The following is a 21,667-nucleotide window of genomic DNA, read 5'->3' as shown; positions in this document are numbered from 1 at the left end:
CTGTGCTCGCCCATGTGTGTTTTCGATGGTTTTTGTTGTGTCTAAAAGCCCTCCTGGACGTCATCTCTCGCTCTTTATATTTCTTCCCAGTCTGTCCCACATAGGATTTCTGCGTATGATAAAACTTTGCAAATCAGACTATACACTGAAGGTGAATGAATGTTTAAGAGTGAGCATATGTAACAGAGAAGGTGGTGTACTCCCTTCCTGCTAAGGTAAAAATAGTGCCTGGTCCAGACTCCAAAGCCAGCAAACCCCACAGCCCCGGTCAGCTAAATAAACCCTGACAGAGCACAATAGACCATTAGTCTGGCACACAAGCACACACACAGTCACTCACTCACTCATACACACAAAGATTGCTTGTGCCTTGTATCGGTGACTTACAATTTCAATCTGAGCTCTCCATGGTGTGTAATGATCTCATCTTTGTGAGACGTTATTGACCCGTGACTCATATATTTGTCATAGCCGCCCAGACAGAAAATTATATCCAGATATGGCTGCAGCTTCACACTGCAGGGAACATGACTTCACACAAACACACGCAGTCACACACACACCGTCAGCTGGTTACACAGAAAAATGGCCGGTACGACAAGAACTTAGAATGACAAATCTGGTACTCACTTATATTTTTACTTCATAATGACGAAATGTCAGCACATCTCTGACAGATTACAACTGATGTTATTGTTTTTACTCCTTCCTGTTAAAATTTTCAGGCACAATGCATTCAATACACAGTTGTATTTTAGAGGTTTGTTTTATTTTATTTAATGGAAAACAAGATACATCAAACTTTGTATTTCCAAAGTTGGAAATCTGAAATATCCCAGAAGTGAAAGGTATTTTACACATGCAATGTTACCTTGTAACATGTGTGCTGCTTCTCGTATACTCTATAAGGCCTTCCCAGGCCACGAGGATCATTTCCAGTAGTTAGTGTACTAGATGAGAAATAAGATAACTTGGATAGATTTCCAGCCTGATTGAAGGTGGAGGGTGTTAGCTAGCTAGAGGGTGTATCAAACAGCATTAGTGACCATGCAGGATCCAGTGCCATCCTTAGTTACCTTCAGAATCTGTATGAAATGAGGGTCATCTCAAGGGCACAATTGCCCAGGACCCTCAGCAGGTTGGGGGGAAGATCATAATGACCATTTGCTCCATCTGACATTGTAATTTGAACCTTTTTCCTCACAATTCAAGGTAACTTTTTGTTTTGTTTACTGTATTTCATGTTTTGTGTGTACTGGATTATACGTACTCTAATCTTTCAAACATTCTTTGTAATTCATGTGGGAAAACAGCTTAAGATATTCACGATATATTTGCAGCAGTATTTTAAAATCATTATTACGTATTAGGAACAACAAGTGAAACTATGGTACCCTTAAAAGCTTTGTATAATTAGACAAGCTAACCCTGATCTCAAACAGAGTAGACATGAAAGTTAAATAGAGGTTTTTTTTTATTTTTGAAGCATTAAACCACCGCCTACAGGTGGCTTCAGATGATGTATCACGCTAAACAGTGAGGGATCTAAATGAAAGACAAGGATATCAGATAAGAAATAAAATACCCAGCCAAGGACAAAGGGGGACACGAGGATTGTGAGGAGAAGACGAGAGGGAGGAGAATGCCAAGTGGTACTGATGAACATGAGTCACATTCATCTGTTTCTCTGCTCAGAGTGAGAGAGCGCGCAGATGAGAATAACACGAGAAAAAATATCAAAGAGGAAGACAGTTGGGGAATAATGCAATTGGATGATAACATCAAAGAGCTTTTGAACACACACACACACACACACACACACACACACACACACACACACGCAGAAGGGTTAAGTGGAAAAAATAGGAAGTGGATTTGATTCAGTGTTGATCCCTGTGGATTATGGGCAGAGTACAGCGAATTGTCTGGCTGTCTCCTGAATCCACCCACACTGGGGTGCTGCTGGGGACAATACATGCAACACACACATACATGCGCAGGCTGATAAAGCCAGTGGTAGCCGTCAGCGAGAGCGGCCTGTTTGGAGTTAGAGGGTGGGGCAGAGTTTGCCCCGCTGGATCTCGACTTCATTACTGAGGCTGACTTCATCGTGAAGGTGAAGTCACTGCTGATTCAAGTGTGATAGGAGGCTGGGGAGGAATTGGTTACCTGGTCTACCTAGTCAAAGGAGGCAAACAAACGCACATCCACTCACTAGTGCAAACATTCCCTACTGACAGTTCAAAGGCGAAGTGAACTGTGGGTACTTTAAGCTACATTTAGGACACACACACGAGGCTGCACACATGCAAGTTAGTTCTTCTAGTATAGGTGATGACTTGACTTTATGGTCAGCTGTGAGAGCGAGTATGAAAGACAGAGAGACACATACACACACAGAAAGGCTTATTGTTCCAAGTGAACAGAGGGTGACTGTGGGAGAGGGTTCCTGGCACCTCCTGTACGCCTGGGATCCAAGGCCAGTGGCGCTATGTGTGTTTCTGTACTTGTATATCTATCTTTGTGAGGACCAATACAGAATTGAGAACTTAGGGGTGAGGACACTTGCAGGAAGTGAGGACAGTCTGGTTGCTCGTCATTTTCTGACACACTTCACAAGGTGTGTTGAAGGGGTAAGACCTGGCTTTAGGATAAAGGTTTAGCTTTAGGAAATACATAATATTCCAATGTCCTCACAAAGATAATAGTAACAAACGCATGCTTGTGCACATGCTGTAGAATCACATCTTTACTGTTTATCATCTTTCTAATATCTGTATGTCATTATCATACCAGTTTTACTGACACGTTTGAAAGTAACGCCACATATTCTCATCTGATCTTATTTTGGAAAGAGGAGGAAAAGAATGGGGTCTGCTACCATAGCAACGTGGTAAGAATTTCTCCATGGTGATGCTCTGTGTTCCAAACAAATTGGGCTGTGAAAGGAACACAGGGCAGCCCATCGGGAAGTCTGCAAAACTCACACTGAGGCATGCTTTTGAGGGAGCTCCAATTCTGGTAAATTGCACAACATTAAACATACTGTTAGAGTGATGTTAAGGAACTCAAAACTCATGCAATCCCAGGCACATACATCATGATGCAATGCAATTAATCCAAAAATGATACGGTCTGGGTGTCTTTTAGGTAAAGAAATGCTCTTATTTTCCCTTCTGATCTTCCTGTCCATATAGGCAAGGGAATATGAGTTATGAGTTTTATGTTAATAATATGATATGCACAAAAGTTTTTAGTATTTTTTTCAATATAATTTCATAACATTTCCCTTTTATGTGTTGGCTCTGTCCTGAGTTTAGTGTGACCTACAGTATAACCTGCCAAAACAGTGGTGTATTTAGGTCAGCCAGATAAATCGAAAGGTATTTCAAGGGCCACATGCAACCTAATTTGATCTCAAGTGGGCCACACAAGTAAAACCTCCACACGGGCTACAAAGAAAAGGTCTGAAAACGTCCACATCCAAAAATCCAAAACACATGATGAAGAGCTCGACACGTCTTAGGAAAAACAAATGAAGTTTTGAACTATCAGTGTCAGTTTTTCCACATTACAAAGAAACACTGTGCTTGTGAATCAAATAAATATATCAGGACCACATCTTGGCTTGGGTAATTACGACATTACCCCATGGGGGATGTTTGTCAGCAAGAAGGCTTTAAAACCGACAATGACTCAGACCTCTGCTTTGCACCAAAATGCATCTAAAGTCCAAAAGTTAAGCCTTATTTACTTATTTACTGGACTTAGGGCCAGTACTGCTAAAGGACTGATTAAAAAATAAATCAGAAACATGCCCAACAAGCAACATGAGCACTGGAAAGAAGTTGTACAGCATCACATGCTTGTGCATTAAGTTTGAAAAGCTTGAAAAGAAGCACATAAAGCTCAAGTTAGTATTAGCAGAGAAAAGGGAATAAGTTTAAATACATATGTTTATCTCTGTGTAAACTTATGCCTTTCACTTACGTTATACAAACATAATGTATTAAGGTCTATGGCCTAGTGTACTATGGAAAACAATATTGACAGTAATTCCATAGATTTTTGCTTATTGCACCAACTTATCGATTGGTTCTGTCAGGCTGGAATGATCTACCAGTGCGATCTACGGCACTGTACTCTCATTTATAATTCATTAGGCCACACCTCATATACAGTTACACTTGAACTCTCTCCATCGTTTTCCAGTCAAGCTTGGAAAACTGCATGAGCTCATGTAGCCCCAACATAAATATACATATGTACATACAAATACTACGCGTAGGAGTACTCAGCATTCATGTGTGCCCCCCCACACCTCCAGGCCTTGGCAAGCTGACAATATTCCTCCAGCCCAGGATGACACACTGTGGCCAAGCTGATAAACCTCCCCATCACCCTTCACCCTACTGGTTATTGCTGCTGCTGCTGACAGCAATACGGCGCTGCGAGATTTATAGATTTACACGAGAATCTGAAAACAGGGCGGCATACCGAGACCTCAGACTCGAGTAAACACACAGAGGGTCTGCGTGCTTTTGGCTCACTTAAACACTTAATGAAATGAAGTGCAGCACAGAGATAAAGGAGATCTAGCAGATGATTGGTTATTAAAGAGACAATGTTTTCCTCTTTTTGGACTTTAAACTAACTAGAACCTTAATCGATTGATGGCTTCAGATGACTGCGGGTTAAATGGCTGCTTTTCTTGTTCTCCCAGGGTCAGCCTGCCTCTTAATTGGCTAATGGTATCAGACATTAAGTGGGAGCTTGCCTGATATGGTATGTGGGGAATACAAAGGGAAGAAAAGAGGATTTAAACTGCTAACCTCCAAACACAGAGGACCACACCTTATTTAAAGCAGGACAAAACACTGATGCTGATCTTAAAAAAAGAGATGGGCACATACATGGCCACACTGACCTCTCTCTATTTTCCACTTCATCTACTCTCTGACAATTTTATGTCACATCACACCCCTCACTCTTTCCTTCTCTTCAATCCTGTCTCGCCATTGCCCTTTGCTACTTACCAACCCTCTGTGTGTGTGTGTGTGTTATTCTGTGTGTGTGAGGGGCGCTGTCTGCCTGCTGGTTGCCAGGTTACCAGTCTAATTGAGAGGCCTCTAGAGAGTAGCTGTTATCAGAAGAGCTTGAACCTCTTCTTCCGCTTACCGCTCGAATTCTTTCTCTTATTTTCTCCATCTCGCTCTTTTCCAGTATTTTTGCCACATTAAAGCCATCTCTGCTTTTAACTTTTTTAACATCTCCTTAATTTTCCCTTCCTCTTTACTGGAGATGATTATGATTATTTTTTTTCATGTGTATTATCTATTATAGTTGCCTTGGAAGACTGTTCGTCATTGCTGTCTGCACACTTCTTATTGGACTTTGCTCAGCCAGAGGTGTCAATTTTCTTACTGTTTCATCTCTGTCTTTCATCTGTCATCTCCACTATCCCTTTGGCGTCTCTGGTTATCTTGTGCTCTTTCCTTCATTCCTGCCATTTCTCAGTCACTCAATCGAGCCTTTATCTGCCACAAACATGGCAGGAAATCCTTATCCCATTACACAACTGCTCCCTAACCCAACACGAGCGCAAATCCACCCTCCTGACACGCAAATACTGATATGTGGAGGACGCATAGGGAATAATACAAATATTATATCTTTTTAAGGGCAGTTTATTGATTCCATAAGATAATCTTAAGAATACAGAGCACTTGCATGAAACAGCCAAGAGATCAGACTGCACAAATGTGGATAATTGTAGAGACTTGAGCATTTGGGAACTGTTAATAACCCGCTTGGGAGTACGCTTGATCAACTCAGCTGAAGGTTTCATGCAAGTGAATTTGAGCTAAATGCAAAATGTTGCGGTTAAAGGACAGAATATGGAGTTTTCATCTTGAAGTTCCATATTACATGTTGATGAAACACTTTAAGTATACCCACAAGGCCCATCCATCTCTCTGGGACTCTCTGCACTTGTTTCTTCTCATCAAAGAAGCTCCATCTTTTCCTTCCTCGCAGCCTCCCCCGGCATATCCCCTCATTTCTTGTGCCTTTCATCTACCTCTCTGCTTGTTTCCACTCTCCATCTTCACTGCATTGCAGATTTTCTTCCTGAGAAGAGCTGGTTATAGAAAACCGGATGCACAGCTGTGATGTGATGCTTGCCTTTAATCACAGATGCTTCATTTCTCCCAATTCTTAGTTAGATAAAGTGGGACACTGCTGTCACATGTCCCACCAGGGTCACCCACACGGCCATAAACATGAATCCACACACAATCACACCCTCCACGCATTATCATTTAAATATTTATCACAATGTTTTCTGCACCATACAACGAATATTGTTGCGCCGCTATATGAATCTCACAGCTTTGAAAATCCTTTACAGCGGCTAGTTGTGAGAATATAAACTTGCAGTTCCATGCAAAACTCATGCTTCCATGTTATGGGGGTTGTATGACGAGGAGGTGGATGGGAGTTAGGACATTATTCCCTGGAGTCAAGTTCTCTCTTAGCAACCAGACAGCCATCAGATTCACAACACAATCACGTAACTGCAAAAGACAGAGCAACACTCCCACACAGGTCTGAGTCTCAGTAGTGACACACAAGTCCTGCACATGTGTGCTGAGTGTCCTATTTTCAAATGTGACATTTAAAGCTTCACTGTAGGGAAAACTTACGATTTATAAAACGCTACACGTAACAAAATAAAAAGAATCATCATCAATTTGCGCCTGTAAGACTGCCAGCTGAAGCACAGCAATGTTTGTTGTGTCATTTTGGTCAGACAAATACCTGGTACGAACAGTTTTCCTGGTGGACCATCCTTCACAGCATCCTAGAGCGGAGCTGCCTGAGCTGGAGGAACAGGAGCGGGACTGGGATAAGATTCCCAGCCCTGCAGTGGTATTCCAACGGAGAAGAGAGGAGCGATCCCACTCAGCGTTTGATCCAAACTCAGAAAAATCTGTCACTACCACTGCTTGCCTCTCGTTGTCAGTCAGTTCAGTCTTCACCCTCTGCTTTTCTGTCTCTTTATGCTTGTTTTCTGCTCTGTCTGTTTGTTAACAGAAAAGGGCAGGGTCTGATCGCTGCTTCCCCAAAGCTGAAAGAGGGAGGGGAGTGAGAGACTGGAGGAGGGGTGTGAGAATAAGAGAGGGAGGGAAAGACGCTGTGAAAAGCAGAGTACACTCCCGCTCGCCTTTCTCTGTCTGCTTTGGACTGAAAAGGGGGAGGAGCTGTGGGGCTGAATGTATGCCCAGTGGGGAGAGGGGATTGTGGAAAAGGGATGAGGGAGGGTGCGGGTGGTGTGGGTCTGGGCCAGGATGTCATTCAGCTGTTTTATATAAAGTCATACCAGATACGGAAAGCGGACCAAAGACAAGGGCAGTGGAGAGACTTTCATTCCTTAACCTTTATCTTAATCTGCATGTGTGTTGCACAAAGTGGCACCGAATAAAAGCTCAACCTGAAATGTGTTGTAATCAGAAAGTATGCGAAAGCTGAAAGTATCAAAAGCTGGCACTGAATGTTTGAAAAGACACAAATCATTCACTTATTTAGTTATTCCTCCCCAAACATTCCTTATTTAAAGTGAAGCAGTGTGTCTCTCGCTTAATTTATGCACACGTTTTTGTGACTTTTGCCTCACTGTGTGAAAGTATACATGTTCATCTTCAGCTTCCCTTCATTGTCATTCTCTCCCTCGTTGTAAGATTATAATCCCACAGTGGCAGATGGCCGGTCTATAATCCACATGCAGGTCAACCTCCTCAGATAATCTCTACCTTCTCTATCTCCATCTATTTGTTTTTAATTCCAGTGAGATGGATGTGTTCTTCTCGTTTTTTTACTGTAACCCCACTTTTATTTACTTTAAAATGACTGCACAAACACTCTAAAATAGTCATTTTAAGCTTTAAACTACACAAACCAGCATACTGAAGCTACAGAACTGTTTGGACTCTACAGTAAGTATCTGCTTTCTTCCATTATAAACATTCCCATCAGAGGAAGTGGAAAAACTTCCAACAGCGGTTTGGAGGATGTGAGATTCTCATGCCGTTGCAACATGCATCTGTTTCAAGTTTCATGTTTGTCTTTTGTGGGAAGGTAGCTAGCCACTCACTAACCCTGTTATCTCATCCGTCCTCCAGGCCAAATCTCTCTATCCGATATTGATCTTTGTTGGGTGACGCTGCTTTTCCGATAAGACCACTCTTGGGTTTAATGACCTGGATGTGGATCGATGAACTCCCTGCTCTGATCTCGCTGCTCAAGCCTGCGCATCATTGGCTCTGGGTTAGCTTTCTGCACGGTGCCCAGCTGGGGAGGGCTGGGGAGGGCTGGAAGAGTGCCCATACTGTGACACTCACCGATGATATAATTATCTTTGTATGATAAACCTGTTTTTTTCTCATAGAATACCAAATGGGTCTCATAAAAGCACTTTTAAGCTTACAAGCATGCATTAAACAAGCTCAAAGTGGCTAAATATGAAGAGGGTCAGGACATCCCAAATTATAGTGTATAGTACAGCTTCCAGATGTGCATTAAAGCAAACAACTTTAAGCTGTTATACAATTCAAAAGAGTGGAAAAAAAGATATAGAAATGTGCTCAATGTGCAGCTGTAATGAAACCCAGGCAGTTTTTGGTGTGCATTTGGGCATAAACGTATTTATTTGTGCTCTTAGGCTGGCAATTATAACAGTCTGTGTGGAGACTGGCTTGCTTTTTGGAGTCAGCTTTAAAGTACAATGTTCAGCACACAGATTCATTTTTCAGCCCTAGAATAGGTTGCAGCTTGATCAGAACTTTCTAAAAACTGAACAGCTATTGTAGGTTTGCTTTGGTAGTTACTTTCTGCCCTGTAGCAATAAATAAATAAATATATAAAGAAATAAAAATAAAAATCAGTAAAATATATTTAAATTTAGAAGAATTGTTTTGAACCGATGGATGGATGCATGGGTGGATGGATGGATGGGTGGATGGATGGATGGATGCATGGGTGGATGGATGGATGGATGCATGGGTGGATGGATGATGCTCCCATGACGCTTGTCAGAATTTGAACTTCTCTCTCACCGACTTTTGTATAACATATTCATTTTAAGTGAAACCATGAGTGCGAGCCTATGTTTAGGCTCCACAGGTAAAGAACATCAGCATGAAACAACTTCCCACAAGCAATGAGTCAATGACTTGATTCAGTCCAGTATGTGGAGCCTCAAGATGCTCTTGTGTTTTCCAATACAGATGTAGTCATTTCACTCTCTGTTGCACAAGTATATGCATCCAGCCAACACTACAAAGCAGTGAAACAACTTTGATGTCCAACATCACGAGCCTAGCTTTGATAGAGGAATCCACAGCCACCCCCTTTCCCCTCCTCTGTCACCATGGCAGCAGTCTGTCTGAAGACACCCCCCACTGACCTTCACAGGGTTGTCAAGGTTACAATCTGAGTCACAGCACAGGTGGAGACGGAGAGAGCATCTCTTTATTCACACCAAGAAAAGAAACAATATCAGACTCCATCCAGACTGCACACTGTGAAGACCCCCACTCTCAAATTACACACACAATTATATACACAGAGAGTAACAAGCACACAGAACAAACAAAGTTTTAAAAAGCTGTGATTATGTAAGTGACCTAAAACACCACAAAGAAAACCCAGAACAAAAATTATTAACTTGAGTCGGGCAGACTGCAGTTTTGCCTCCCACTCACTGGCCACGTTATGAGATGCTAAAACTAACTCACTGGATCTCCACCAGCAGTGACTTTCTGCTAAAATACAATAGCTGCCTGCTGATTCTAATGTAAACTCTAACAGTCATATGTAATTTATGCCTGCACAGAGCAGAGGGAATTGCTGTTGTGTGTGCCACTTGCTGCGAGAGTATGTTGTGTACACTGAGGACTCTTCGCTCATTCTTCTTTTCCTCATCTCATTTTGCACATCAAAACAACACTTGTGTGTGTGTGTGTGTGTGTATTTAGCTTTGCGATGTGGGCATATCTGTACAGGAAAACAGCAGGAGTGAATACTTCATCATAAGTAAATGATCACTGAGTGAATAATACTGCTGTTCATTCTTCTGTAACTAGTGGGATACAGAGCGGACAGGAAGTGGTGCTGTAGGTGGGAAATAATGTCCCGTAACACTCTGCAGAGCTCATGGAAAATACATGAGTCTCAAGCACGCTATGACACCACCTCTCTTTCTCCGACAAACAGCTTGTCCTCTCTCTTTTTATCTGCTGTGCCATCTACCCCTCCTTCCTCTCTGTCTTTGGCCTTTCAGCATAACTACATTTGATTTCTTTTGCCACTTTTCTCCATCTTCCCCCTCATTTCCCCCTAGTGCTCCTTCTCTGCTACCCCCCCTCGCCCCCTCCCTCTGGCTCAGCGGGAAGAGAGGAGCACAGATGCTTTTAGCGAGCTGACATTTTGTGCCAGTGTAAAAACACTGCATAGCAAAGCAGGTTGGCTCAGTGTGAGGGCCAGATTCTGGCGGTAATGAGCTCACTCTGACAGGGAGGAACTGATGTGGAAGGCCAAGGAGTGCGTGTGTGTGTGGACGACCAGCCACTAGAGGTTGTTCTAATGAGGACTCTATGCCTACGGTTTGTGGTGGAAAGACAGGGCCTGCTGTGATCACTAGCCTGTATTAATATTTGCCTTGCATTTTTAAAGGCGCATCAGTGCATTAACATTCAAATACCAGCGAACTAAATGACTAACTGACCACCAGTTACACTTGTGCAATGATGAAGTCCATTATGAAACAGCAGTTGTGAGTCACAGAGAATAACAAGCAGCTGAGACAGAACTATGGCATGGTATGTCTCCTTGGCAGCAGATAGAAAATGGCAAAAGCAAAAAAGATGGCTTGAAAACACAGAAAAGAACAGATTTTCTAACCTCCCTCTCTTAAGGGTGTGTGCAAAATAGTCTAGAATAAATATGGGGGAGGGGGGCAGACCAAACTGAACATTACTAACTAGTCTGGACTAGTTAGTAATGTTCAGTTTGGTCTTCTGGAGGTAGTTCTTCACTAAGAGCATATCGTTACTATGATTTGGGTTGTTGTTGTGTTAGAGGACAATGTTTCCCAGTGTTTCCCTGTGGAGATCTTTTCATCTCATCTGACCAATCTATTATTTTAATAATAATAATAATAATGGATTGCATTTATATAGCACTTTTCAAGACCCACAAAGCGCTTTACAATTCCACTATTCATTCATTCTCACACTGGTGGAGGCAGCTACTGTTGTAGCCATAGCTTCCCTGGGGCAGACTGACAGAAGTGAGGCTGCCATATTGTGCCATCGGCCCCTCTGGCCATCACCGGTAGGTGAAGTGTCTTCACCTACTGGTGACCAAGATTGTCCGAGCCGGGGCTCGAACCGGCAACCTTCCAATTACAAGACAAATTGCCAACTCTTGAGCCACGATCGCCCTCGTCTGAAAACAGCTGCAAATAATTGTCTCAGCCATTTAGCTCGATTAATTCCTATTGATTGATGACTACCTCACTCTAGACCAGTGATGAACTCATTTACATTGTGGGCCACATACAGCCCACTTTGATTATAATAATAATGGATAGGATTTATATAGCGCTTTTCAAGGCACCCAAAGCGCTTTACAATGCCACTATTCATTCACTCTCACATTCACACACTGGTGGAGGCAAGCTACAGTTGTAGCCACAGCTGCCCTGGGGCAGACTGACAGAAGCGAGGCTGCCATATCGCGCCATCGGCCCCTCTGGCCAACACCAGTAGGGTAAAGTGTCTTGCCCAAGGACACAACGACCAGGACAGAGAGCCCGGGGATCGAACCAGCGACCTTCCGGTTACAGATACCCTTCCCAACCCCCTGAGCCACAGTCGCCCCAATGTGGTGGCGACTAACCAACCGGACACAGTAGTGGTAGACAAGCGGAGGAAGACGGCCGTAGTGATAGACGTAGCGATACTGAATGACAGCAACATCAGGAAGAAGGAACATGAGAAGCTGGAGAAGTACCAAGGGCTTAGAAAAGAGCTCGAGAAGATGTGGAGGGTGAAGGTAACAGTGGTCCCAGTGGTAATCAGAGCGCTCGGTGCAGTGACCCTCAAGCTAGGCAAGTGGCTCCAGCAGATCCCAGGGACAACATCTGAGATTTCTGTCCAGAAGAGCGCAGTCCTGGGAACAGCAAAGACACTGCGCAGGACCCTCAAGCTCCCAGGCCTCTGGTGGAGGACCCGAGCTTGAAGGATAGACCACTTACAGGGGTGAGAGAGGCCACATTGGAGTCACATCTGATGCCTAGCGCCAATTTGTGTTCCTGGCCTTATGTTTGACACCCCTGCTCTAGATCTATTGTAGCCAGCTTTGCCATAATCCAATTACAAAGTAAACATGCTCTCTGTGAATCTCTCCAGTCAGTCAGTCACTCTGGAGTTTGAATGAGTGAATATCCTAGCAGGATACACCCCGGATGTCTCATTGGCCCATCACAGAAACACAAACAACCACACACTGTCATACTCACACCCACTGCCAATTTGAGTCTACCTGACGAGCATGTCCTTGAAAAACCATCCTGAAACCAAGAACGTCCTGGCTGTGAGGTGACAGCGCTAACCACTGCACTGCTGTAATGTACACTGGAAAAGCATAAATGTCCAAACCTTCCCCCACTTTTAGCTACTGATTTTCTACTTGCCTCTGTCTTGGCTGATGATGTTTACTGTTGGTTGGAGCAATTAAAAAAAGCATTATAAAGAGGTCATCTTTTGCTTTAGGGACACCACAGGCTCAAACTTTATTTTTGTTCTTTGTTTTAACTTCACAACCTTCACAATGAAGTGTTTCATTAGAAAATTATCAGCAGGTCAGTCATTAGCTGCAGCCCTCCCTTAATCTGATGAAATGTGTTTTTTTTTGCTGTCGGTATGTGAAGGGATGAAAATGTTCTGTGCTCTCCAGCAACAGATGAAGATCTCAGCATGGCCTGGCACAATATCTCTTTCTCTGTCTCTCACATGAACAGACTAACAGCTTAGATAACACACAGCCATGGAGACAGAAAACCTCTTTTTTAAAATCTGCCTCTTTCTGCAGACGTGAATAAACACGTTTCGTATTTTTAGACTTCGTTTACAGCCCACATCTCTACCTCTTACACATGCACACATACACCCAAGCACACGCTCTATAATTAGGAGCAGAGAAGACCAGTGTTTCATGTTTCAGCTCCACCCATGTAAATGCACAGAAACACAGGCTACTACGTGTCTCTTTGTATATGTGCATCCATCTCTGACCAGAGATGGATAGGTGATGGATAGGAGTTTTCAATCCTTTACTGGGAGCAAAACACCCTCTTTTCTTAAAGCAAACCTTGTTTTGTTTTGTTTTTTTTTTGTTTTTTTTATCTCCGTCAGCCCTGTTTTTACTTATACAGCCAGCCTGTGTGTAGTGTATGTGTGTACTCGGCTCAGCTCTGAAGTGGCTGTGTTGTATGCATTCTGACACAAAGCTATGACATTGGAGGCCATCTCCTCGCTGCTACATAAACCTCTATTTCCTCCACAGCACGCTCTGCCACTCACAGCCTGCGCCTCTCTTTGATAGTTTTCATATAGGGTGGAGAGGGGGAACCAAGCAAGGAGGGGGGAAATGGTGTCCTGCTGTTACTTTGGCTGTGTGAAAACATTAGGCTATAATGCCTCCTGACAGCTAGAGGAAGAAAACAATTAGCTTGGAATGGGAGTGGGAACAGTAGTGAAGGACAGGGGACGTTTTAAACGGCGAGGGAAAGGGGAGAAGGTGAAGATTTGCAGCAGTGTAGTAAAACGAGTCAGAGCCTAAGCTGACTTCCATGCCGGATAGGATATAACACATGCTGAAGAGAGGTTTTGACTTTGCATTTTATCCACCTTTCTCACACTGTGGTGAGTCACAAGTGAGTAAATCAGTGGAAGGGTGTGCTCGCGTGAGCTTTTGTGAGTTCATCAGTGTGAGACAGAAGAGGCAGAGGAATGTGTAGCTGTAGGCTGTGAATTTCCACCTAAAAGTGCCATTTATCTCCAGTCACAGCGGTGCCTCTGTCTAGTTCCTGCTTGCTCGCCTGGGTGACATCACTCTCTGGATCATCAACCAAACTGGTAGTGCTTCCACTTTAAGTACCCAGATGGGATGCCCGTCTCTGTCAGTTTAGCCACATCTATACTATCACAGTATTGTTATAAATACACATAGGTGGTGTTTTTGTGTCAGTTTACTGGTTCTGTGGAGATGTTATCAGGCAGCTCATTAAGCTGTACTTTGACACCAGACAAGAGCAGTTTAGGCACCACTCCCATGCATGCCGTCTAAGAAACTTGAACTTAGTAACGTGTGGTTTATCTCCGATGTTTGTGTTGCCTTTGTGCGTAGACTTTGCAGGTAGATAAATCTAAGCAGCAAAACATCTGATTTTGGTATACCAGACTAACTAAACTGTCAAACTGACTTCACTTATTCACCGGTCGTTGGATGTTTGAGGGTGTGGGGTCAGTGTGGGCCTACTCAGTAGACAGTCGGCCAAGAGGCACATTAGGATGAATGAACAAGCTGAATCACCATTAGTGTTAGAGCTAACTGACTGACTGTTCTTGTGAATCACTGATTTTTACCCATTTAAGGTACTTTATTCTTGTGTTTTGCTTCTGTCAGCTTCCCTTCCTCTTTCACCAGGAAAAAATAGAAGAAAAAGAAACAGCCCACTGATAACACAGGTGAAATGCATTAACCGTCTGCACTTTATCTCAGTCTTTTATTCTGTGTTTACAGAGCAGACAGAAGACGTGGTTATCCAGAGGCAACATAAAGCTTTTGATTGCCTGGCTTTTTGTCGTGGCTAGTTCTTTTAGCAGGGCTTTGTGTCTCACAAAACTTTCTCTGCCCCTTCATTCAAAGCAGCTGTATGGTGCAAACATTTGCTTATTTAAAACAGAATTCAAACACACGTGTGCAGCACATTGTGTTTTGACCAAAAAAAAGGGGCAACAAAGAAGGCAGCATGAACCTGCTCTTTGTTAAAGGGTCACAACTTCATTCAAAGGAAAATGAGATCTATGGATGTGCATCTGGTTCTGTTCTGGTTCTATACTCAAAATATTGAACTTTTTGAGCAACGCACAAAGTCAAAAAACAACATCTCCCAGCAGAAGTATGTCGTGCACTCAGTTATAAATACACTTAAAGCTGCTTTCCAAACAACTCATTCAACTTTGTGCATGAAAGATTTGTTTCCACATCACAATGTATAAACACGGAAAAGTCTGAGAAGCTGGAAACAGAGCACACTTTTACAAACTGATCACATTCTTCTTTACCTGAGTTAAATGCCCGACTTGCTGTGAGGAATCCAAGGTTAAGCTGAGATGAAAAATATTCCACGGAAAAAAAAAAAAGAAAAAAGGAAAAAAAAAAAGCATCTGCCAGCACTGGCAGACTTTCAGGATACTATGAGAATACAAATATATCCTTTGATATGATTTAGTGAGCTGAGTTTGTGCATGTGTGGACTGACAGGAGACAGAAGACTGCTTTACTTTAAAGCACAGACAGTGCAGTGAGTTGTATAATGAGTGAGTGTGTGTACGAGCTTTGGTGTGTGGAGGGTTGGGCATGTTTCAGCGGGTATCTGCACATGGACACACACTCAAACACAGTGCTGGAGCAGTGTTAAGCCATGGAGGCTGAACCAGACACTAGTGCTCCACCACGAGTTCTCTACACCTGGTTAGAGCCATGCCCCCAATCTCTAAAGTTTCCTCCAACTCATTTACATATTAACCATTTTTTATCCTTTCCTATTTGGGCTGCCTCCATTTTTATTCAAACCACAATTCTGGACTTATGCACGTCCTATGAGCTCCTGTTCACTTTGACAGGTTCTTGCTTATTACAGCTATCGCTCATTTCAGGCCTCACCGATTTGTTTCCCCCATTCAAGACGTAACTCTAGTGCAACCTCTTTATACAGATTGTTTGTACCTATTTATAGCCTTTATAAATGTGCTCGTGACTTCCCAAACCCTGCAATTTCTTTAGTCTTTTACCCGCCGCCTCTCTCCCTCTATACGTGGCACAGTCTGAGTTGTGGGTGAAGGTAGTCGTTAAGTTGTTAGTGGAGGCTGGCGAATGGTTCAACTGCTGAACTTGTACATAAACACAGAGTGCAAAAAGAGAAAAAGAGAAAGCGATCTCTTTCTTTGCTCTTTTCTCTAACCTCTCTCTGATTCCTCCACATTCTTTTATTTTCCACGGCCCTTGAGTGCTTTTCTGGGGCAAAGCACTCCACAGTTGTACAGTTTCATCTGGCTTGTGGCCTTTTTACTCTTTATATGGTGTGCCTGAGCGACACTTGCGATACAAGGTTCTGTTCATCACCCTATTACTTCTTCTGACAGCTGGGGAGGAGCAAAGGTGAATCATCACATCTGTCCTAAGATAACTGTTGGCAATATGTAATCTCACACATACTGATAGTTATGCAGTAATGAGCCATTTATGATTACGTTATCAACGATTTAGAAGCGAACTGTAGCAATTTTCTTGGGAATTTACACAAGGATGGAGCACATTCACGGGACATATTATTAAGTTCAATTCAATTTTAATTATATAGTGCAACATCACAACAGCAGTTACCTCAAAGTGCTTTATGTTGTAAGGCAAAGACCCTACAGTAATATGGGGGGGGGGGGAGGGGGGGGGGCATGGCAGGCTGAGGGTTAGGGGAGAGAGATTCCAAAAATAGCTTTCTGTTACAGCTTTCCAAACTCAGTGTCAAGTATTCAAATCAGGATGTTGCTAAAGTAAAACATAGACTGGTTTTCCTTGAGTTGACAAAATGCTGTGAAACATATGAAGTAAATGCCTCAGCCTTATCATGACGGTGTGTGTGTGTGTGTGTGTGTGTGTGTGTGTGTGTGTGTGTGTGTGTGTGTGTGTGTGTGTGTGTGTGTGTGTGTGTGTGTGTGAGAGAGAGAGAGAGAGAGAGAGAGAGAGCATGCTCGCACTTTTAAGCTTGTGCAGGTGTCAGCACAGGTCCTATATTTTTTTCTTTTTTGCCAGTTTGCCCGTGGGGTGTTTTCAAATTGTGTGAGTAAGTCTGGGTGTGTGCACTCTGAGATTGAAAAAGAACTAGCCTGTAGACACAGATTTAATACTTCTCCAGCACGTACCTCAGAAAACACACAGGCAAATTTCTGCATGCGGATAACCATACATGTAGCCCGAGCCCATTTCTGCTTTTTTAACCTCAAGTCCGGATAGGAAGACTAATGTTATCATTCACCTTTCAGGAGTGCAGAGCTAAATGCAGGGTTAGAGGTAATTTACCCCCGGTGTACTTGAGGTCCCTGCGGAGCCCTCTTTGCCACGTGCCTCCAGATTTAATTAGAAACAACTTTTGAAAAATCCACCGGGCCCCTCATCACCATGAATTCTCCGGACGCCACGCCTGTAGCCCAAAGGCAGACGCTGAGATTACAGGAGCCAAAAGCCACACCCTAAGTAAACACACCTGCAACAACAAGACTTAATACAAAATAAAGTGGAAATAAAACAACGTGCTCAATAACTGTAGCTTTTCATGGCATAGAACACAGTGCAGCCATCACATTTTCCATAAATCTACAGCTTAGTAGTAGCTAATACAACTATTCAGCTGTAATTTTCTACCAGAAAAGCAAAGACACTGAGAACTGAGCAGGATAAATTTGCAGAAAAGCCTTCTATGTGTCCAGTCTGGTGCACTCAGTGCACCATTGATTTTACTGACACTTGAATGTTTTCCGCATTTCTTTACATATATAGAAGCAAAACTCAGTTCTGTTACTACAGCACATTAACTAACCCAGTCTTCAGACACAAAGTGACCGCTACAGATTATTAGTTGTGGACTTTACTGCGTCCCAGTCTTTTTCTGAAGGCTTAGATGCTTTTGAAGCTCAAGTGAAGCATGAATATCTCCATCCCACTGGACCTCCAGCGACATACCAGACAGACCCACCCCTGTGTGCACCAGCTGATGCACTGGTTCACTGGTGGGTTCTGCTTGACAGGACGACTAAATATTTAACAACATTTTAAAAGCACCAGTCTCTCTGTTCTTCCGAGTGTTGGCCAAGACCAGCAGGTTTCAGAATTAAGAGATCTGAACAACCCCAGACACAGAAATAAACCGAAGATATCTTTTGGGAGTGTCAAATTTGCACTTGACTCCTTTTTTTTGCTTGCTAACAGAGTCTGGCCTTTACTGTATATGGAAGCTTGGAGATACAATGAAAGATTAAAGGAACCAAACCATCAAATTATTATTAGTTTTTAATGAATGTGGTCAAATCTGATGGGTATAGTTCTGCAGAAATAGCAAAAGCAGAGTGGGATTGTCCAGGATATATTATTTTATATCTCCTGCCTTTTCCAGTGTTTCACTTCTGCTCCCTGCTCTGGTGGGATTACAACACTAATTCCAATTTCTTATCTAGAGCACTGAAATCTGAGGCCCGGTTTTTCTCAGGCTTTTCCTGGAGAGATAGTTGGATGTTGTGTCACTATCATCATCAAGACCACTTGATCTCTTATCTACTACTCCGAGCCTCGATGCACTCATATCTAAGGCACAAGCAAAGATCAAAATGTCTGAGGAGCATATGCATGATTTCATGTGCTTGTGCAGCTGCATGGAGAAAGTAGTAGCTACATGTGGACACAGAGGCCCTCTTTTGAGAGATTTTCCTCCACCCGGGTCAATTATATCACAGCCCACTGCCTGAGGGGATCGAGAGACAGGGAGAGAGAGGGAGCAGATTTTTCCCATTCTAAGGAGGTGATCTTCCACTTTAAGCTGGACAGCAGGTAATGAACATTGACACAAATGTGGCCCTGAACTGCCCGGTCCTCCTCCTGTCCTTTTATTCCCTCTTTCCTTCCGCTCATCCCCCACTTCTCCCGCTGCATTCCTGACATGCCTCAGGGAGACAGAGAGGGCCTCCAGGAGAGACAAACAAAGACGCACAACACACACGACACACTCACAATAGCACTAGGTTGCAGCCATTATGTGTGAGCATCGGGGGAAAATGCCTTGGTGCTTGCACATCAATAGAGAACACCAATCCAGCCTTTTCATTTGCCCTCACTTAGTTTTACTCTGTGACAACTGGCGATGGAGCTCTAGCAGCTCTAAACAATTTTTTCCCACTCCCACCCTAAATATTTTAAAGTTACACCCTTTTGGACCCATAAACTGACAACAAACCATGAAGCTCTGGCTGAGACTGTGATTTAAACTGAGTAATGCAATAAATTAGTAAGTGAATCATGACAGCCTCTCCTGCTGGTGCTGCTGGTGAGGCATGAAAGGCCTACGGCACCTCTCTGCTTAATGTCAACGCAACACTGACCTCTTCTGGTAGAAACACTACATGGCCACAACTGGTTTTTTTTTTTTAGAACTTGTAGAAATTAGGTTAGACAGACGTAACTCTCTAAGGTCAGCAACAAATCGTTGTTACAATGCTGTCAGGACTCATCAGTATGAACTCTTAGTCGTAGATCTATAGTTTTAAAGTTGTCTCAGCTAAATCTGTGTACTTCTTGGACATCCAGTTGAATCTGAAGTAAGATGAACTGAAACCCTGTTGCTTTGCTGCCCCACTTCATTTCCTTCCAGCTGTACAGACTTCCATAATGGATAGGAGCTGGGCCACATAGCTTAGCGCTACATTAGCTGACTAATCTCTCGACCTTCCTCCAGCTAACCTGACCTCATGTTTCCTGGGTCCGTCTGACACAGATAACTGCTGGATTACAGCTGCCCATCGGTGCACTATGTTTGATGACCTCTGACACACATAGATAAAAGAGGACAAAATCTCAACTCCCAAAAATAACATACAAAAAAGAAAAATCCTTGCACACTCACTGAGGTGTAGTTGGTCTTGCCCATGTTGTGGTTCTGGTTTTGGTTGAGGTTATGGTTCTCCTGCTCTCTGCACTGCAGCCCAGCCAGGTGTCTCTCCAGGGCTGCCCAGTCCATGGTGGGCAGAGGCTCTTCTTCTACCCCTTCCTCTTCTCTGTATCCTCGCATTATCCCCACAGTCCCCACACTTCCTCCTCCTCCACCACTGCCTCCGCCACTGCTGCGACTCCCCCTGCCTTGACTGGTGCTCCGGTGGCTGGACTTAGGAGTCCCCGTGCCTGCCTGCGGTGTGCCAGGAGATTGGGGCTGGTTGTTCCTAGGCAAAATCAGATTGCCGTTTTGCTTCAGTTCATCGGGGACGGCTGCGGATGACGTGGCGGTGCGTCCGCTGGGGGCCGGTAAGGGCGGGATGGTCTTGACATCCTGGAATTCTTCAGCAAGGCTGCGACTGTTCACTGTCTTCCTGTAGCCTTCACCAGCACTGTCAGCACTCACAATGCCTTCTCTGCCGTCCCCCTCACCAGACGGCTGTGGAGAGGTATAGTCCTCTCCATACTCACTCTCCCACTCTTCTATCACCTTCTTCTTATACTCTTGGTAGTCCTCATCTTCCTCATAGTCCTCTAAGGTAACCAGGTCCAGAGAGGGGGAGGATTTGTAGTCCTCTAAAGTAGCCAGGTCAAGAGAAGGGGAGCAAGGTGTGACCTTGTTGGAGTTGGACTCTGAGCTGGAGCGACTGGATGCGTCACTCCCCAGGTCCATGCCATCCTCCCTATAATCCTGTAATGAAAAAAGAAGAGACAGAGAAAGAGATTTAGGACTGGGGAGACAGTACCCTAAAGAAAAATGTGGTACAGGGAACATGGGCCATGTTGTTGGTCTGACAGAATCAGTGAAATGACATAAAAAAAAAGGAGGCGTCAAAAAGAATTTAGGGAAGTGTGTAGACTTAGATTAGTCACACGGGTATTGTGGTTTGAGTCGGGCAACCACAAAAACTTCCTGTCCTGCAGGGAACTTCCTTTCTGCACAACATTTTGCAGTCACTGTCTCTTTTGTACTTGTTTTCCTCTCGCCTTAAATTCGCAGTGCTCTGGACTCTCCTACTCTTGCTTGTTTGCCTAACAGATAATCCCATTCCTTTTACATTCCTGTACATTGTTAAATGTGTATGCGTTAATGGCTTGACACACATAGACACAGCGAAGGCAGAGTCTGTGCGGCCAGAGATGTCAGAATAATAAATGCTGCCATTCCCTCCTACGTCTGCTAAGCTCCACAGGGACAAAACAGTGAGGAGCTGAGAGTGAGTGACAACGACATGTCAGTACACAACACACCAAACTGTGACACGAACAGATGAGTCTGGAGCGGATCTCTAACCTTGACTGCGATGCTCCCGCAGCGCCCCAATCTCCACCTGACTGATTAGTTCCCAGCTAATGAAAACGTCGACGGTGTTTACAGCCGTCCACAAATCTCAACTTGACCTGAGCCTTCTCTCACAGAGTTAGTCTTGTCTCTAAAGGAGCACATTATCATGGAGCCTCAACACTTTTAAAGCATAATGAAAAGCAAAGCGCACCAAAATCTCTCCCAGGGCAAAGAGAAATTAACGACACATTCCTACGCGACCGCATTATGAGCTGAAATTAA

At 43.7% G+C, this 21,667-nt stretch overlaps 1 protein-coding gene across 5 annotated transcripts in view; it reads right to left on the bottom strand.

Annotated features, from left to right (window-relative positions):
- The window catches only part of schip1 (schwannomin interacting protein 1), a 228,035-nt gene that overhangs the window by 18,448 nt on the left and 187,920 nt on the right, over nt 1–21,667 (bottom strand). For 3 of the 5 annotated variants that reach the window (XM_026191808.1, XM_026191810.1, XM_026191809.1), the window contains one exon: nt 20,015–20,791. In XM_026191808.1, coding sequence (XP_026047593.1) covers nt 20,015–20,791 — 777 coding nt within the window. Of the gene's footprint in view, nt 1–6,819; nt 7,434–15,410; nt 16,119–20,014; nt 20,792–21,667 lie in introns of those variants that run through there. The other 2 variants (XM_026191811.1, XM_026191813.1) reach the window with 2 other exon arrangements.

The sequence above is a fragment of the Astatotilapia calliptera genome, chromosome 14 (genome assembly GCF_900246225.1).
Source record: "Astatotilapia calliptera chromosome 14, fAstCal1.2, whole genome shotgun sequence".
Taxonomy (NCBI): domain Eukaryota; kingdom Metazoa; phylum Chordata; class Actinopteri; order Cichliformes; family Cichlidae; genus Astatotilapia; species Astatotilapia calliptera.
This window is presented reverse-complemented; position numbering and strand designations above follow the sequence as displayed.